General features: G+C 38.9%; 1 protein-coding gene across 7 annotated transcripts in view; it reads right to left on the minus strand.

Annotated features, from left to right (window-relative positions):
* Window positions 1-19345, minus strand: part of LOC109852044 (gustatory receptor for sugar taste 64e-like) — a 20815-nt gene extending 1470 nt beyond the window's left edge. The window contains exons 1-14 of one of the 7 annotated variants that reach the window (XM_020422821.1): window positions 18681-19345; window positions 12005-12265; window positions 8647-11822; window positions 5796-5954; window positions 3580-3647; window positions 3364-3511; window positions 2879-2997; window positions 2577-2771; window positions 2384-2493; window positions 2099-2269; window positions 1739-1893; window positions 1437-1599; window positions 1253-1342; window positions 920-1012 (exon numbers count right to left, since the gene is read on the minus strand). In XM_020422821.1, the coding sequence (XP_020278410.1) occupies window positions 920-1012; window positions 1253-1342; window positions 1437-1599; window positions 1739-1893; window positions 2099-2269; window positions 2384-2493; window positions 2577-2771; window positions 2879-2997; window positions 3364-3511; window positions 3580-3647; window positions 5796-5884 (1401 nt within the window). In that variant the 5' untranslated portion in view covers window positions 5885-5954; window positions 8647-11822; window positions 12005-12265; window positions 18681-19345. Of the gene's footprint in view, window positions 1-919; window positions 1013-1252; window positions 1343-1436; window positions 1600-1738; window positions 1894-2098; window positions 2270-2383; window positions 2494-2576; window positions 2772-2878; window positions 2998-3363; window positions 3512-3579; window positions 3648-5795; window positions 5955-6321; window positions 6596-8646; window positions 11823-12004; window positions 12841-18680 lie in introns of those variants that run through there. The other 6 variants (XM_020422822.1, XM_020422823.1, XM_020422820.1 and 3 more) reach the window with 6 other exon arrangements.
* Window positions 19346-20037: the final 692 nt, after the last annotated feature.

The raw sequence follows: 20037 nt of genomic DNA on the forward strand, positions 1-20037 counted from the left end.
CCAAAGTGTGCAATCATTGCCAATCTGTCATCACATGGTTTTTGCTCACTGGGTGTATTACATATATATGTGTATATATATATATATATATATATAAATATTATAAATATTATATATATATATATATATATATATATATATATAAAAGAAGTACATAGAACTTAATATATATAATAAACTCCATTCTGTGAAGAGAGAGAAATTGACATGAAGTGTTGAAAAGCGCACGGAAATCAAAGGATTGATCGTAGAGAAGAGGAAAAGTATCGAAAATTTTATTACAAGATCACAACGCAAATATGTGAAGCATTTTAACGTTTATTTAAAGATAGCATTTATATAATAAATATAAATAGAAGTTAAAGAGGTTTGTGCGATTTATGGTGTACATCGTGATCATCGTGACATATAGACGATAGATCTTCAAATCACAAGTGAGATCGATAAATTATTTCGATGTAAACAAGTTTTTAGTTGTACATGTTACGATAGCTTTTCTACGTAAACACACGGAGTTTTTTTATTCGGCATACAAGAGATTTAAAAAAGATTCAAGTCTGACGTTGTATAAAGCAAATCACGTGAAGCGGTTTATGTAACTTTTAATTAACAAACACCTGTGTGTGTGTGTGTGTGTGTATAGGTGTGTGTATGTGTGTGTGTGTATGTACATCTTTGTGTGAGACAGTGCTGACATAAATAAGTAGAGTTATAAAATAGTAATAGAATGCGATGAAAAAGAATTGTATTTACAGAAAGAGAAAGAGAGAGAGAGAGAAAGAGAAATCCGGTACAAAAATAACACTGTTGCATGGCATTCCCTTCAAGTGTGATTTGCAGATGCAAAAGCGAATACAGACGGTTTGAGAAATCATTAAAAATCTTTTTTTTTTTTTTTTTCGTAAGTTCTCTACTTCACCTCACACACGTTCGTAAGGTTCGATTGATCCACTTGCTGAACGGAGTTGAATTGCACCAGAACGAGTTCGTAAGTCACAATGGTTCCAGCGACCTGTGTAACGAGCACACGAGAAGATGATAAATATGCGAGAAGAAGCAGATTTGTCTCTTTGCATTTTTCACACCGGATTTGTGTTGATAAAATTGCAAATTGTAATTTCATGAATCGTGCTGCGTCTGAAGTGTTTTTTTTTTTTCAACAAAACTACATTTTTTTTACATCAACATCCTTTTTATCTATTGTTGAAATTTTATATTCGTATTTGATTTGCTCTTAAACTGTCGTACTTACTGTCAGCACGAGACCTCTCGTCACGGAAAAGAACTTCATTCCCGTTAGGCTTATGTTGTCCGTCGTTACTTGCGTCAAGAATCTCGAGACCTACGTTACGACACGTGAAGTCGATAATTGAAGAAATAAATCCGATAAAATTACATCATCAAAATACAACTTGGACAATATTTGATGGACAAACCTCGTTACTGTAACTCGAACCGGTAACGCTGTACAGAATCGGTGCCGGCAGACGTGATTCGTCGTGAACGGAAGCCGCGTACAGAGACACCGCTGTGGTCCTCGCCAGCAAAAAACCGAAGGAGAAGCAAAAGTAGATCTTCCGCACGATGCCGCGTATAGGACTGTCGGGAAAAAAGAACATTGCGTGTTTATTCTCCCGCGACTACTTTCGTCACGAGTGTATTTTAAAGCCGCTTTAGATTTCTCGAATAAAAACAAATCGCGCGAGCGAGATCTCGTTCAGTCGCGCGTCGTCCGTACTTGAAGGAAAACAGCAGTTGGATGCAGATAAAGTACAGGTCGATGGCAAAGGACAAAAGCACGATGCTCGAAATATGAGAGTCCACCATACGCGTCAAGGTCGCTAAGTGATTGTAGTCGCTTCTCGCTTCGGCCCACCACCATTCCGGCATCGCCTTTTAACAATAAAACGGGTCTATAAATTCGGTCGGTTCAAAAAAAAAAAAACGAATTTTTAGCATAAGCGAGAAGTTTAAAAGTTCCGTAATAATGTTGCATAATTTACATAAATTTTTTCGAATTAACAAAACGTGTGCGTGACATCATCTTAAATCCAGTTTTTTTTTTCCAAGACAGAAAGCCTATAAAAAATTCTTTTACCTTTCCCCGTATCGCGTAGAGACGACCGTTCAACTGTCTGAACTGGTCCGCCAGAGCTATGCTGATGAGAATGAGAAAGAGATCGACGAAGTTCCACGAGAACGTACTGAGAACGTTTATGATGTCGACTAAAATTCCCTTCCAGAGGCTGTAGCTTATTTTCGTGAAGATCTAAATCGCAAAATCAATAAAATCGATGAACAAATTATCACTCGCGCGTTTAATCCTCGCGAGATCGTGTTATAATTAATAAAAGTTCGATCAATCATATCCGAGGAAACTTACCTGAGGAAACTGCGACGTGAAGTAAGTGTACATAATATCTTTGTCGCCGCGAATCTTCGCGCACTCTATCGCGCTGATGTAACCGGACAGCATGGACGCACCGTGTTCCACTATATACAAAAATACTCAATATAAAAAAAAAAGATGCTTACGCACGCGTATTTGCATTCTTATCTCTCGTTATAGCGCTCACCTAACGCGAACAACATGACAACGGTGGTCACGATCTTGAAGCGAGTCGCGAGGGTGGTCTTGGAAACTCGCCGATGTCTGGAAGTGAATTCCCGTTCGAGTTTCTCCCACGTCAGCGCCAGGCAGGGCCACCGCATCGCCAGTCGCAGAAACAGGATGGCGGTTGTCATGGTCGTGAGGAAGAAGACGAGTGTCGCTGAACAATTCGGGGGGAATCAAGCGTCACACAATTTAGAAGCGATTTCGCTACAAAAACAAACATCGGCGCGAACGTGTCTCCTTCCTCGGATAAGAGCGACTTACTCATTTTGGTGGAATTTATTCCCGTATTAAGCAACCTTATGACATTGTAGATCGTCATCATGCACGCTCCCAGAAAACTGATCGCCGCGTACACAAGTTTCGGACTGCGCCACGTGAACCTGCGGAACGTCCGAACCTCGTACGATATGGCGCACAATAATTCAAACAGACATGCAAGAACGTCGAAACTTGTATACTTTTTTTTAGCTACATTTTGTTAATTCTTGTTTTTTTTTTTTTTTTTTTTTATATTGGAACGTGATGTCGAAAAGAATTCGATAATGTGGTCGAAACGCAAGCTCTTTTCGCGGATGAAGTTCTCCAACACCGGTGTTTATTGGCTGATCCTCGATCAATTCTGTATTATAATTTAGGATTACATAAATATCCATCGCTTCAATATTTCTATGATAACTTACGCGTCGCTTTTAAATCAAACGACCAACATTACGAGTTCTGATCACATACACACACACACACAGTACCGAAGATACGAGGCGTCCGGTTTGCTGATGCCGCACACGGGGAACATGGAGAAGCATTGGGCCAGCACGATGATCGGTCTCATCGACGCGTGCAGACTGTCGGTGGAAGGATCGAAGGTACTCGACGAGGAGATGATCGGTGCCGGCACTAAAATTTCGCAATTATATCAAAGGAAACCGTCGGTCAAGAAATGTTGACATCTTCTTAAAACTTACTTTCGGGCGCCACCAAGTCGGTTTTCATGGCATCGAACCTGCCGTTGCGCAGGTTACTTTTGGGCGATCTGAAAAAGACGACTGTTACACTTGTTGTTTGAACGTTCAGTCGAACAGACACTCAGAATAACACGACACTCTACCGAAATAAAAAGTTTCGAAAATTGATTTAAAAAAAACTTGTACGAATCGATTTGAAAGAAGTTCGAAGAAATTAATTATTTATTTTAATCTCCTCGAGCGCGTACACACACACACGCACGCACGCACGCACACACACACACACACATGTGAGTGGATTTTTCCAGCGTTCCACACAAGAAAAAGTTTTTTTTACAAGTGAACAATTTAGAATTTAATTTCCTCACTCGGTTTGTTTGCACCAGAACGAATCGAGCATGATTTTAATATCTCGTGCGCCGTTGTTTTTAAAAAAAAAAAAAAAAAAAAAAGAAAAGAACGTACAGAGATTTACACCTCGCGCAAGGCGCGTTGTGGCTGACGGTGTGCACGTTACACGATCGCATGTCGGACAGAAGATGGAACTCGTTATTTCTGAGCTTTATCCTGCGGCATCACGGCGGCAGGGTGGAGGGCGCTTTATAAACAACGGAGGGACTCGATAAACGTCCACTTCGAGTTACCGGTGGAAACTCGACGCTCCCGAGGCCTTGTCCTCAAGCGACGACGAGGAACCCTCGCGCGCGTGCACCGATACGGATAAAAAGCAGGTGCCCTCATCGGAACACAAGAAAAATTGACGTCATCGCGCTTTAATGCAAAACACTTAAATCCACCGTATTTATGTTCCTCCTTCTCGCCATCTTTGATTTTCAGTCATTTTCAATCACCTTCGCTCTCTCGTTCTCTTCGAATAAATTAAAAATTAATTAATTTAGTTTCCAAATTAATATTCCAAAAATATCACAACAAAAATCTCTTGTCATCTCTCCTTCGCGAGCTGTGTGATGCGAAATAAATCGCGCGCACAACGCGTATTTGTCTCTCCAGGCAACATCACATTATTAATCTTACGCGCCAATTTTAATATGTTCGTCGTATATGCATAGATGCTACAACAAACAACAGTGAAAATACGCAAAACGTTTAACGCGCAATCGGAAAATATGTCGAGTAATTAGTTTGACGTCATTTTACTCGGAAATCGATTACTTCAGGTTTTGAAATAAAAGGTCGCGTTGACGAGTTTAATTCGAGAGAACCTCGGCACGCAAACCTTCTCGGCACAACAACGCAGGATATAATTTTGCGTCACTTTATATTCTTTGCATTATTATAAAAAAAAAAAAACAATGCGCAAAACAATACACACTGTCTCTTTGTTGAGACTCATAATTAAAAAAAAAAAAAAAATACATCAAAGGGAGAAGTGTATTAACCCCGAACGAGTTTTTTTATCCGTCTATTTGAACAATCGACTGTCGCGCGAACTTGGTTCTTACCTCTAACATAAACACAATGACTCGTCTATTTAGCACGATATTTCGACAAAAATAATAACCGCAAAATTTCAGGGCACGAAACGTCTTTTTACAAGATTGAAAAGACGCGTTCGAGCTCCCGCGAACGGATCCGAAAAAAGTCCGAAAGATGTCCCCGTTTCTAATTTTATTTCAAAGAAATTAAAATTACTTGCCAACCAATCAAAAATTATTTTTACGACACAGCAGCATCTGTCAATTGAAATATTTGTGTGATTTTGAATAAAGTGATACATACATGTACACGCGCGCGCGCGCGAATAAAGATTAATCTCGGTAATTTCAACGCGTTTCGTATTTTGTTACATTTGCGCGATTATTAGCCGAGAATGCTGCTTTATCATTAAATTAAAGTGTTTGCGCGCCTTTGTTGGAGAAGGCGTTTATTTGAGAATCATGTTTGACGAATCGATTGTTATTATACAGAGTGCTCTGTGCAGACCGGGAGGATCGCTCCGTCTCGTTGCTAAATACTTCGCTATTGCTACGTTTTGACAGATAAATACATGTATGTGTGTGTGCGTATGCGCGTGGTAAAATTTATATATTTTCAATTAATTTCGGTAAAAATGTCGCGCAGATTAAAAATCACGCTTGATAATGCGCGTCTTCAAATTGACATAAACATGTTCTGTTTGGCGATACAAGAGATGTAAAATATATATATATATTAGACACTATTAATATTAGAAGACAAAATGTATTATTACGTACTGAACGTTGATCGGGACTGGATGAAAAGATTTCGTCGCAGCAGTCCATCGTGGATAAGGCATCTCAAAGTCGTTGGTTCGTCTGTTCATCGTTACATTACATCACGGTTCTCTTAACGGTAGACATCGCATTCACGATTTCGAATTGTTTTTCCGCATTCTACAGTCATTTTTTGACATAATTATTCAAAAGAAACAAGATTTATTAAAACGTGCACTTTCCTCAAATGAAGTAAATCTAATAAATAAAAAAAAAAAAAACGATTCGAATCGATGATTGAAAACCGACAAAAGAGAAATTTGAAATAAAAACGTAAATAAATTAGAGTAGAATTTGACGAAATTTCGCTTCGACGAAATAAATTTGCCACCGCTCGCAGTTTGTTTAAAAAAAAAAAAAATTGTACCCAAAAAAAATAGTATTTCAATTACTTCGACGACTGAAAATTTAAAGCGCGTCGTGAAGACGCAACGAGTTAGAAGTGCACGAGTTGCAATATATGTAATCGGAGTATAACGCGTAATACTTGAGTATGCGAAAGGTGGGACAATAAAACGCGAGCTGCGAAACAATAATGCGTCGCTTGCCGCGTTTGGATGTGCACTGACAGTCATGGAGAAAGCCTCTCATAACTTATGCGCTTATTCTATCCGCGTCTAATCTTTGCTTGCACAGGCCGAAGAAATAACAGACGCTGTAGCGATTTTCCCCCGGTACCTTCATACGCGATTTGACACATCTGACACGAATCGCATTCATCGTCGGCTTGTAACAAAAGGTACTCAACTTACGCGTTCACGTCACTTGAAAATTTGCATATCCCCTGTGTGTGCGTGTGTGTATGTGGATGTTTGCTGTTTATAACTAATACATGACGCATCACGTGCGACATATATCGCAGTTTCTTTAACGATGTATAAAATTAAAGATTTTGAACAAACACACAATTGAAAATACGCGACTATAAGAAATTTGTATTGCATATATATACTCAGGTGTGTGTACGATTACTCGTACATTATTTATCATTTGTCATTTTGTGAGAATAAGTTGCGTGAGATAAAAAAAAGTCTTGCTCGCTAGATTAAATCTCTTAATTAATGTTTTTTTTTGTTATATATTTGACAATAATTATATTGTCAAATATATAACAAAAAACAATTATATTGTCATTATATTTGACAATAATATTATATTTTTTGTTATATATTTGACAATAATTCTTTCCGTATTTGTGCAAACAAAAATTATACGAATGTACAACCGCGATTGTAATTGCAACGCGGCAACGCTGAGAACACGCGCGTTGACATTTTGATAACAACAACCTGCGACAATAATCCGCCGAGAACGACATCACCTGCCAGCTCTCTCAGGATTAGACGTATGCGCGTGGATAGTGAATTTTTGTGCTTGTTTACTCAACGTTCTAACGAGCTGTTATATATATCAAAATGAGTGCGCGCGTGCATCCATCATAGCTTTCACCCTCGCCTATCAAGAATGCAGCCTGCGTGTGTATAAACGAGACCGATAAGCGACTCGAATGTCGATGCAAATGTCGACCGCGCCGATGTACATACGCGAGATCTCTGAACTAATAATCTGATATCCGGCGAAATCTTGGTCGCAAATACACTCGCGAATTCAATTATCTCTTCGCGTGTGTTGACGCAAAACAGTTATTGAAAAATAAAAAACATTCAAATAAATGACTTCGAACAACAGGAGAATTACCTGTCTTCGACCTTAAATCGGGGTAAAATCGACAATTAAGAAAAACAATCGGACCGATGAATGTCAAGCTTATATGTGCAAAATATTGTTGTAAGTTAAAAACTCACATTGTAATTCGAATTACATTTATAATTCCAAATATATATCGAACGTCTGGTTTGCACCACGTGCGTAGAAATTTCTTTGTGAATTTAATTAAAAACATCTTTGGCTCGGATACGTGATGCGAAGCGTATATGAAAGTTGTGTCGTCGACATATTAAATCGATTGTGATTATAATAAACAAAGTTTCTTTTTGTGCAATTTACCGCGTGATTTCGATTCAGTAATTGTGCGAGATATTTATATGCGAATGAATGAGTGTATCGATAATAATTTCTTTGTCGCCTTTCCGTCATTCTCTCGTGTACGTGTGTGCGTGTGTGTGTACGCGTGTATGTCGTATGCAACGCGTATCCATCTTTGTTTCAAGCTCTCGCGGGCATTTTCCGGAACGGACGACGCACGTGGACACGTCTTCTCTTCTCGACGAGCTATGCAAACGGAATTTTTCCATTGTCCACGCCTGCCAACCGCACTTTACCACCCCGTGTGTGCGCATCACACTATCCGCATCTCCATACTCTGCGGTTCTCTCGCCCGACGCGAATGATCGCGCGCGGCCTACTTTGGTATATATGTATAAAAAAAATTTCTCTTTTTATATTATGCACGCGGAAGTCAATAGAGAATTCGCGTTTTTATCGGCAGTCACCGTTCGAACGAGCGATAACGTCGAGATTGTTTGAAACGCGTTTCCATGACACATCAGACCACATATTACGTGTATTTATTATTTATATTTAAATGTATAATTTAATTACGGGGGTAACAAACAATCCCCATCGGGGGGTCTCGAGTGACTCAAGCACGACCAACGGTAGATCAAACATCAATCTTTACTCAAGTGTACAGCGAATAACTTTAATATTCGAACAACACACGAGTTTTGTTGCAAAATAACGTTTTTTTTTTTTTGTTTTTGGTACGTTAATGGAATTATTGCGGGAAGAGGGAAAATCACACACGCACAAGAACGATTCCAGTCGGAAAAAACACAAAATAAGTACGTACGTACGAATCAAACTTGTATTGTGTTCCCACAGAAGTAGAAGTAACATACATGTTGTTTTCACAGTCGCGCGTGTCGAATCATTGTCCGTCGTCTTCTGTTCTGCGCGCGTGCTAAACGTCTTCGGTGGAGTCGCCGCCGCTCGCGCGCAAAGGCCATGAAGAGAAACGAAGAAGTAAACACCCTCGCTTTTTCGTTATTACAATTTTAACAATGTAATTATCGGCGGCCGTAGTAGTCGCCGCCGGATCGTTTGTTTGCCGCGAAGTTGCGAGGGCGTGATCGCGTTTATCATCGTGTCGGATCGTTTCGAGGGCGTACGTCTATCGTAAACGCAGAATTTATTTATTTGTGTCGAAATGACGACTGCTAACGCGCGCGCGCGCGCAGCTACAAATTGAATCTATTTCAGACTTTGTGTTTATCATCTGACAGACCCATCTACGTCAATGACCCTTATCTCGAAAGCGTAATTACTGTTATTGACTATGAAAAACAGGTACGCATGAAAAAACATACTATGTAGTGTGTATATATATATACATATATCGACAGTTGGAATCCGTGTTGCGAGAAAAACGCCGCGCGAGAGCAAATCAAACGGCGCGCCTCCGGGCGAGGAATCGACCAAAAAAACAAAGGTCTCTCGCGGAATTTGAACGAAACGATCGGTCAGTCGGGCCAATTCCGCGAGAATCTTTGTTGTTTGCGACTGTGTGATGTGAATAGAACTGGACCTTCCGAGCGTCGTGTCAATCAAGTGTGACGCAACACGAATTATTTCTTCGATTAAAGAGATCAATCATCAATTGTCGCTTGTATATCACACACGCGTTTCTTTGTTATATATATATACATATATAATTTTCTTAGCATACGCTTATCAAAAGTTTCAATTCACAATATATATATATATATAGCCAAAATAAAAAGGAGCGATGAATATCGCGAATATCGCCGTTTCCATTTAAGCTCTCAAATTGATTTTTTTTTTTTTTTTTTTTTCAACGCAACACAAAATTCGCGTAGCAGTAAGCTTCTTACACCAATAAGCTTTCTTTCGAAAAACTCGCTTCAGCGAGGAATTAGACCGTTCGAAACATCTTGTCGCGCGAAAAGCGCTATCGAATTTTTTTGTTTCATCGTCAAAATCTCAAATTCGTAGTTTTTTTATTTATATTCGGATGTACGTAAAATGTGGAGATATAGCTGCGAGATAAGAAATGAGGCGTGAGGTGTGTGCGTTAAGAACACAGGCCTACGTAACATCACACGGATATACGCGTAGCAACATACACGTATATGTACAGACTTATCCACACACATGCTAAAACATACCTTTATTAGCTTAATTACCTAATTAATTAATTATTTTTCTCGTGAAAATCCAAGACGAGATCGCGAAACAAACGAAACGTACACGTCGCCCTCAAAAAAAGTTCTATATGTACACGAGTCCGCTATCATATTACAGATACAACTAGACACTATTGTTCGTTTTTTTAATTCCATCTGTGCAAACACAAATTGTTCTTTTTTTGTTTCAGTAGCTAAAAAAACGTCTTAGTAATCCTCGCACGTCGCTACCGCGCGCTGTAACGTTATAACGAGAAGGGATACAATCGTCAGATAATGAGTATTCACAGAGCAAAGTGCGCAAACGTTAATAGAAAAGCACGCCGCGCCGTCGCATCTTGTAATTGAATGTTGCATTAAGAGCTTTCGTAACGGTGTTGCCGCGGTAAAACGGTATAAAAATCGTTACAGCCGTGACTTTAGAATTAATTTTGCTCCGAGTACTGTTCTGTATACGATTTGACCGGTCAATTGTTTGTTAACAATGGGATTCTGGATACGAAGGTGACGTACAAGAAAAATTATCGAGAAAGAGACGAGTTTCAGCGCTCTCTCTTTCTTTCTCTCTCTCTCTCTCTCTCTCTTTCTCTCTTTGTATTAAAAACAATTAAACAATTCTCCGACTAATTCTCCAATTCTCTGACGTTAAAATTTAGTCAACAACAATTTTACAAATATGCGTTTTCACAAAATGTTACAACTCAAATCACAGTTCACCGAATTTAAAACAAAATTTAATATTAAAAACTTTTCAATATAACATTTAGAAACATTCTCTGTTTGTCTCTCTCTCTCTCTCTCTTTCTCTCTCTGTATATTGCACCAATGTCACAGAGTACGCAATAAAATATACATTACGTGTTTCAAGAGCAATGTAGCGCTCTACTATAGGTTATACTACGAATTAATTAATACTTGTGATCACCGATGCGCGTGTACGCGTAATATATATTAATAATAAACACCAACGTTGTTCATTGTTAATACAATCGATACGGTTCTCTTACTGCGCTATACAGGGCGGAACTCGCAAAATGTAACAATACCTACGCAAAGGTTTTTTTTTTAAACTGGTTTAGCGAGTTTGTTTTTTTTTTAGTTTTTTATTTTTTTTTTTTTTATTTTATGGCACGTTTCTTTTCATTGGCTTTTTTTTAGTATAGAAATGTTATATTACATTGTATATTAAACTTGTCGAACTTTTTTTCGTAGTTTTTGTTCTAGCAAAACTAATCTCCCACGCTGATGTTTCTGTTATTCGCGAACGTTGATTCTCTCATTCCGAATAACAAAACTACTATTGATTCCTCTTCGAACGGTGGTTTTGAAAAATTTACTGCAAGAGAGCGAGGAAATGAGATTTGTTCGCACAACACAGTAGTGCATTGGAGAAAAGATTATTATTTATGTTAGTAGAAAAATTACTTAGACGTGTCCAAAATAAATTTGCGCTAAAACTTGTGAATTTGTTCGATTATACAAATTTACGCGCGTTCTTGCATTAAATTTTTCAAATTCACTTTCAAATCTTAAGTCCAAAGTTGGAAAATTCTAAAAATCTCATCTCTAGCAGACAACGAAACCCGAATGTATGCTCGCGGATTCGTTGCTCATGCGCGTCAGTCGAACGTGTTCAAAGAACGTCCAAGAGATTGTGATTTACAAAACGATACTTGTTTCTCTTATCGAGTTCTTGGCGTTATCATCGCTGATGAAGAGGCCGAGTCTCGCGACAATATTTCCCGCAAAGCCCCGCGAACATGTCAGCCATGCTGCTTCGAGGTGCCCGGTATGTTCGGATCCTGCCCGGTGTTTTTTGTATCTGTAACACACACAATAGCAAACAAAGTGAGTTCGATTGGAACGCAATGGGTCTTCGTAAAGTCCGATTTTGTCTCGACACATCGATACAAATCGAATCTTAAATATAAGACTGAACGAATGCCGACCGATGTCTCTTTACGATTATGTAAAAACGATGCGATAGAAAAGCAGAATCGACACCTGTGTGAGTGGACAGTTCCTCAAACCGATCCGACAGATCGGTGAGACCAGTCTCGGAATGCCGGCCGAGGATGTTCGGCAACGCGTTCCGTCTGCCGGTCCTCCCGGTCGACAGAAACTCCTTCGAGCCGTCGCCGTTCTCGTAAGTCCCGCCCGGGCTGACCGGGCCGCTCGTCGTGTTGCTCGCGCTCTTGTCGCACCCGTTCCCGATCTCGTCGGAGCCCATCGGCTCCGCTCGTCTCGGCGTTAACATCCTCAACACTGCAAACAAACGTCAATCTTTTTTTTTTGTCGGCGACCTTTTAAAAACCGACTCGATTTAAAATCCTCGAAAATTTCTGTCATTCGAAATCTCGAACGAGACGGAACGTCGCGTTGTCGGATACGTCGCGATCTAATTTAATAAGTATCTAATTTAACATAATTTCGCGCAAGCCTCTGCTTTAACAATAATAACACAACGCGGGTCTCTTCTCCATTTAATTACATCGTGTGTCATTGTGGTCACATTTCGCGCTTTATATCGCAAGCACACGCGAGATCGATCGCAAGAAAATGAAGCTACACACATTTACACAATATTTGCACAATCTCTCCCACGTGAATTGGTAAATATTTGTTGTTGTACATTTCATCTTAAGAAGATCGATACGGAACGATTGCGTTTTCGCCCCTCGCGGGCGAATTCTCCGCACGAGGTTCTGGAATTGTCGCGCGTTTTCGCATAAACTCTCAGACGATTCGAGAAATGTTCCAACACACACACGTCGATACGGCACGCGAAGATACGACGAGCGACTAATCTAAAAGCATCACGATATAATCTTCTTTCGCTTTGCGTTTCGAAAAATTTTATCAAGTCTTCTCGCGAGAGATTCGTGTGTATTGGAATGTGAATACCCATATCTATGAAATTTCGAAGCTCGTCGCGTCTCGTCTCCGCGATAAGCGCGAAACAATCGCGTTAGCGATGACGATTGTCGATAGCGCAATAAAATTCCTCGCTTCGATAAGAAACGTGTATAATCTCACACGGTTGTTGGAAAACAAAATCCCGAAACTTTTGGATGGAACAGAGTCGTCGATTGCTGATGTGTATTTGCACAGCTGAAAAATCGAGCGTTCGAATTTTAGTTGTGTTTTTGATCACGCATATTTGATGAGAAAATAATCGACACACGTGGGTCGTGATCTCAATTACAAATCTTACTGCAAGATGAGTGAAATAAAAAAAAAGATTAAAAGTTTTTAATTTCAAAATATTGATTTTTTTTTTATCACAAAACGCGATAGAAGCAGTTGCAAACAGTCTGGTTTTGCAGACCATTTTTATTTTGTAATCGTTTTTGCAAAGACATGCGTCAATTGAAAAACCCGTGATTCTTGTGGATTTGATCGATTTTAGATATTTCGATATCGAGCAATGCGTGTCATTAATCGATTAGCGATTTTTTTTCAGTCACGCGCGGGAACGCGAAAAAATACATTTCCTTAAACTGTATAACTGTCATGTCACATCCAACCTTGAATAGATAATACCAGCCGGAAAACAGCGTACGTCAAGGGAATATAAGTGAATACAATACATGTAACAATCGCGGCGAGAGAGAGAGAGAGAAAGATAGAGCGCGCGCGCGATGCTTTATATATTCATTTATGATTCATGCACTCGCACGACGTATCTGTGTGTGATGTACGTGATAAAACTGTTTACACTGTCGAAGCACCAAAAAAAAAAATAAAAAAAAATGAAAAAGAGAAGAGAGAAATTTATGTTAAATATTACAACGAGAGGGAGAAAATATGGAAAGTTTTTAAAACTTGAAAAATAAAATTAATTTTTAACATAAAACTAAACTAAAATTATAAATCTACATTATTATGTAAACAGATACGTCTAAAGATGTTTCTTTTTTCAATTGTAAATATATTATTCAAACACCAATGTTATCACCCACAGAATTCAGAATTCTTCGAATTTGTTTCTCGTTCGCACAAATCAGAAAAGATAAAAAAAAAAAAAAACGTAAGTTAACACTTCCTCTGAGTATTCCCCGCGTAAGAAAAAAACATTTCTAAAGAGATCGAAAATAGATTTTTCAAAGTGTGTTGACGGGTACCTGTACAATATTTCTCTCGCGAAAAAAGACCCGCAGCTATATGTACGCACATGCAAGATGACTACTCTTTTTTCATTCAAATTGTTCCGCAAAATACACATCCTTCCTTTCAAAAACACAAGTGGACAAAAGAAGGAATTATTTTACATAATTCTACGTAAAAAAAGAATATTTTATTTCCCGGAGATCAAATAAGTCGCGCGTTTTTTAAAGAAAATTAAAAAATTTGTAAACATTTAATATTAACTGTTAACATTAACAAATATATTTCATTTAGTGCAAATCGAACACGTAAGTGTCTACCGCGTTGTGAAATAAGAAGAAAACGTGTACATTTTGAAAAAAAAAAAAAAAATTGTTTTCAACGCAAATCTCGATTCGCTTCGGAGTCGCAATATATAAAAGTTATATGCGATCTGCGTCGCACTTGACGGTAATACTTTTCCGGTGAAAAATCTTTTTAAAATAGATATATATATACATACATATATACGCGCACGTGCAAGGATTGCGTATCTATGTACACCCCCGTTGAGTGTTGCATTAGTTGCCGCATAAATTTCTCGTGAAAAGAAAGAAATTCTTTCTGCAGGAAAGAAAGCATCTCGACGATGGAAAAGATATATACATCCTGACGGAAGTTTATCAGAATAAAAAGCAATCTGTTCCTAGAATAAAGAACCGCACACATGGCGTCAACGTCGTCGTCGATATACTTGCGCGTCATTTAGACACCGATGTGTCAAATTAAGATTCGATCAAGGACGGCGGAACTGTCTTTTAGGAATATATAAGGTCTCCGATGCACGCACACACGTCATCAGAAGCGACGATTCAAATTTTTTTTTTCTCACACACAATACGCATCGAAAGGACCGTCGAAAATGTTCGTTCGTCACGCAGAGAATTATCGAACTTGTGTAATTAATCATCTAATCGATCGGTACTTATTAACTTTGGTTTAATTGTCAACATTTTTGTCTGTAGTCACTTTTTTACTTGAAATTTCAAGAGGATAATTGTGGATTTTTTTACGGCAATCTTTTTTTTAAATCCTTTAGCTGGGACTTTAAGCCAAACAATGGGTTTAAAAAGTTCCAATCACTGAGTGTTTTATCTTGTACACATTCCTTGTCGCGATTAATTATTATTTACAAACCAAAGACAACACATCCTGAATGTACATAAATCTACTTTTTATATTATCAGTTTGAATCACGGTTTTTCAATGGACGGTTTTTTTTCGCATTTTTGTAATATTATTTACTAAAAGAAAAAGTCCGCCACATTCGAGCAAACGTGAAAAAAGAAGGCACAAGGTGCCCGCTATTTTTAGTCAGGTCAGGTGGGTGCTTCGTGGATTGTAATGTATATACGTTATATTCACATCGTGACGAGGAGAAGCTAGGCATCATCACTCGAAATAAAGAGAGCCGTTTTATAGGAACTGGCATATCGACCACGACCATTCTTACAATTCGCGTGTGTCACGGTGCGAAGAGACACAAAGAAAAACATTTTTATTACCAACTGACCAAAAAAAGGCGTGCTACTTCCTTCTTAATAAGTTGTTTTTTCGTCGTCTCGCGACGTATCGTGCGTCTCATTACTTCGATGATTACACGCGCGTATTTATTTAGTTATTTACGGAGAAAAAACTTTTTGGTGCAAAAAAATCTAAGAAAAAATTAATCTAAGGTAAAATAACAAAAATCGAGAATGCATACATGTGTGCACGCGAATAACATTTGTAAAAAAAAAAAAAAAAATGAGAACGCTCGTATAAATAATATATTGCGTAAATATATTCGTGGAAATATTCAGTCGAACAATATAATGTCGGTTTCGTCAATATTATCCGACATTGCATTGTGGTCAATAATCGATCTGTAAAAAAACGCCTCTTTGGCGGAGAAGTTTGCGAGCGAAGTGAATTGCGTTTAGGACGCTATAAGTGACTTTATTTTTTAGCAGTTTTTATATCACGACGTAAAGTTGACACTCGCTCGTATTCACGGTTATTCTTCGCGTAACAATATTATTATCTGGGAGATCAAGTCGAAGAGAGTGGGAGAAAATAGACGAAAGCTTCTTGGCTTCGAGCCGTAATGACAGCAATCGACGGGTAGATAATTGCAATCTGTGTCACCGAAATAATCTAGAAAAATGGATATTTTGTTCCTTCTTCCCTTCTCGCGTCTTCTTAGAAATTTTCATCATTATCCGCGTATATAGCGTTATACTCGCGCGTTCTTTAGATGTCTGATCGATACCTCGAGGCGCGAGGGCAAGGAGGAGACAGAGAACGGAGGAAAGTTACTCGAGATAATAAAGGTTCCCCGATCCGGAGGAAAGATGGATTTTTCAAGAGAGCGGACAGCACGGAAAGCAATCATATCAATCTCGGCGTTAACGCGGTTTTCCGAAATAATGAAACTACGCGCAAATCTCGTTTTCGATATTTTAGAGCGCGACACTACGATGGATTTGTTGTTTTCAGGTCTCAAAAAACGCGTCGAAGCATAATTTTTCCGGCGTTAAAATATATACGGTGGTAAAAATGATTGCTAAGTAATTTCTCACTCGAATTTGCAACAAACGAACGCGATAAACTTCGTCGTTTGTCCGTCATTGTGAAAAAAGTTTACCGGGAAATAATTTTTTAAGATAATATTTTATAATTCTAATATCTGAGAGTAAATATCAAAACATATATGTGATATCAGCAGATTTTCTTGATTGATGGTATTTACAATACAAAAATATGTTTGTTCGCACACGATATTCTACGCAGTTGTTATTCGCGCATCCGAAATAAGATAAATTACATACGTACTAATTGCAAATAAAGTTAAATATCGAATCAATGTTGCGTATTATTTGAAAAACAATTTCCTTTTCATGTTCTTACATCATTCTTCTGTTTAGAGAATCACATATGTAAGATTTCCTCATACGCTATGCTTCAAAATAACAACTCGAGAAATCGATAAGTTTCAAATATGCGCGAACACGAGTATCCCAAAAATATCTTAACACACACACACACACACACACGCGCGCGCGTATATAGCTATTCAGTCTTGAAACACTACATATGTTTATGTAATCTCAATACATACTCACGAAATAATCACGCAATCAAGATCAGGAGGAGTTTAGACCTGATCACCTTAAAGCAGAGATCGGAAGGTTTCCTTTGTAATTTTGCAATCACGCGCCGAGACTTGTCTTAAATTGTAACACGTCTCGACAACATGGTGTCATCAATGAGAAAGAAAAAAAAATAATTATCTGAAGTCTAGTTTGTTACACGTAATATAGTTTTTACAAGAACTCTTGCGCGCGCGTTTTTTTTATATATATAATATACTGTTTTTTACATATATAAATTTTTTCTTACTAGATTTAGTAAAAAATATAGTGTCGAATGTGCACCTTGTCTGTCGTCATTTTTAACGCTACCGAACCGAACACTTTTTTAAGGTTATGTGTGAGTCTTTCGTTAAAATAAATAAGAGCAGGTACACATCCGCGGAGTCAAGAAACAGGTCAAAGTCAAAACCGCCAAACTGAATGTCAATTTTAATAGGCGGAGTCAAACATTACGCAAAAAAAAAAACAAAAAAACAAGCAAGATTTTCACTTTTTTAGCTTAAAAAACTTTGGGTCCAATTTTTGTTCATTCTCAGTTGCGTACCTAAAAAAAACAAAAAACAAGTTAAAGGAAATAGCGGGAGAAAAAAGACAGGAAGCCAAAAATAAATTAATACATATTTAATGTAATGTTTATATATATTGCAAAAAAGGAACCGCAGTTTTAAGTAAAAGTTTCTGAAATAAATCTCCATCTTGTGCACATGCATAATTCCATGCATAAAATTTAAATTCAATGGCACTCTTCTTTTTTTTACTTTCAGTCATTCATCGAAAAGTCTGATTACACAACATTGTGATAAATCGTCGAAAATTACCATCCGATATAATAAATTGCGCGATCTCGCAATTGCTTGCTTTTCAAAAGAATTTCCATTTCATTGGAAAAACAATGAATCGTCGCGAGAAATGCATTCATCCATCGTTACGATTTCACGGTGGAATAGAATCGTACTTGTTATGTATTTTGCGCGTTTCGCAACTTCGTGATTTACTTACACGTTTTCGATCGCCGCGCGATTCGCGTTTTCTTCCCACGCGGCTACGAGAGCGCGAGAAGAAAAAAACAACGAGAAGCACGCACTACGAAAAACAAAAAAAAAAAAAAAAATCAAGAGCTCGAGAGGAATTTTTTCGATACGAGGAAGAGAAATTCCACAAGACACAAAAAATCACAAAAAAAATCTAACGACCTCCAAATCCTCGCGATTTGCAATACGCATCACGTCGCTACGTGTACACACATTCAAACACACATCACGCATACGCACACACACACAAACACACGTATCGCGCGTCTGGGGGGTCATGAAGAAGAGACCGCGTGCGAGCGAAGTGAAACGCGTACTCTCGCCGTGACGCGCCGCGTGAATGACGTTGGCGTCGATTCACAGACTCACCATCGGAGAGATGACGTTGTGTTGTCACGGAGTATATGCGTCTCTTCCGTGTGCGTTATCGCGGCGGGACCACAACACTCGGTTGCCGTATTAGAAATACAGTAGGGATTTAATCGCGGCGCGATGTGCCGCCGCCGGTGAGCGCGTATTATATTGTAACGACGCGTTGCCGCCGAGGAGGCGTACGTAAAACGGCGCGACGCGACGCGACGCGACGCAACTCCGATGCGGATGAGCGACGACACGTTTTCGCACGTTGTGTTTGCGCGAAACAGCGTAACGTGTACGTAGCGTAGGTAGGTAGGTAGGTAGATAGGTAGGTATAGGTAGGTTAGGTACAAGTTTCGTTCTCTCTCTTAGACGAATCGATACTTTCACTGGATACTAATACGCTTCTCTCTCGTATCGCCGACAAACAACGAGACGACGACAATGACGACGACGCGCGCGACCTGCACGTGCGAGAGATCGACACGTCGCGCGAAATCGCACCAACACCAAAGTCGCGATTACAAGGACGCCAGACGCGTCGTCGTCGAGGCGCGACGAACGGAGCGAATTGCCCGCGCACCAACTGCTGCGGACCTGTAGTTGAGGAAGGTAATGCTCGACGGCGACGAAGACGGCGACATTGTTTCCCGATTGTCGGCGTCTAACTTTGATCTGCTTTGGTCGGCTGCCAACGGGTCACGGCGCTAGCGGCTGGCCGCCTGCACACGCTTGCCATCTGCAAATCACGAACGTCAACGAAGACGACCGAAGTGCCGCCGCCGACGTACATAAAATATCTCGCGGTGCATTTCGAAGAATAAAAAAATAATACATTGTAGTTGTTTTATACTTATTGCACATCGTTTTTCAAACATGAAATAAATTACACGCAGAGAGAGAACGCGAGATTATATTCTAGTCTCGAATCTCTTTGAATACTTTATTCAATATTTCTTGTTTTTTTTTTTTTTTTTTTTTTTTTTTTTTTTTTTTTTGAAATCGTTTCTAAGTAAAATGTGCGATGCGTTGCGAGAATATTAATTTACCGACTTTAGTCTCGAGTTTTTTTTTTTATTATTCTTGCGAATCGATGGATTTACATCCACCGACGAAGTATGAGAAAGTAACACACGAGAAAGGCCTTTCGCATTTAAAAATCGATCTGAATTTTACTCAAAAAGAAAAACTTAATTTTGAGACGCAAACGGAAATGCAAATTTAAATTTAGTCAAGTTGAGCAAACTGCATGCCACGTGTGGGTTTTATATGCAAAGCGAGTAATCAAGTAATATTGCGCACACACATCGTCGAAGTTCAATACATGTCCGCATTTAAATAAGCGATGCGGCGTATGTTGTCATGCGTT

The sequence above is a fragment of the Pseudomyrmex gracilis genome, unplaced genomic scaffold (assembly GCF_002006095.1).
Source record: "Pseudomyrmex gracilis isolate BER0280 unplaced genomic scaffold, ASM200609v1 scaffold_24, whole genome shotgun sequence".
Classification (NCBI taxonomy): domain Eukaryota; kingdom Metazoa; phylum Arthropoda; class Insecta; order Hymenoptera; family Formicidae; genus Pseudomyrmex; species Pseudomyrmex gracilis.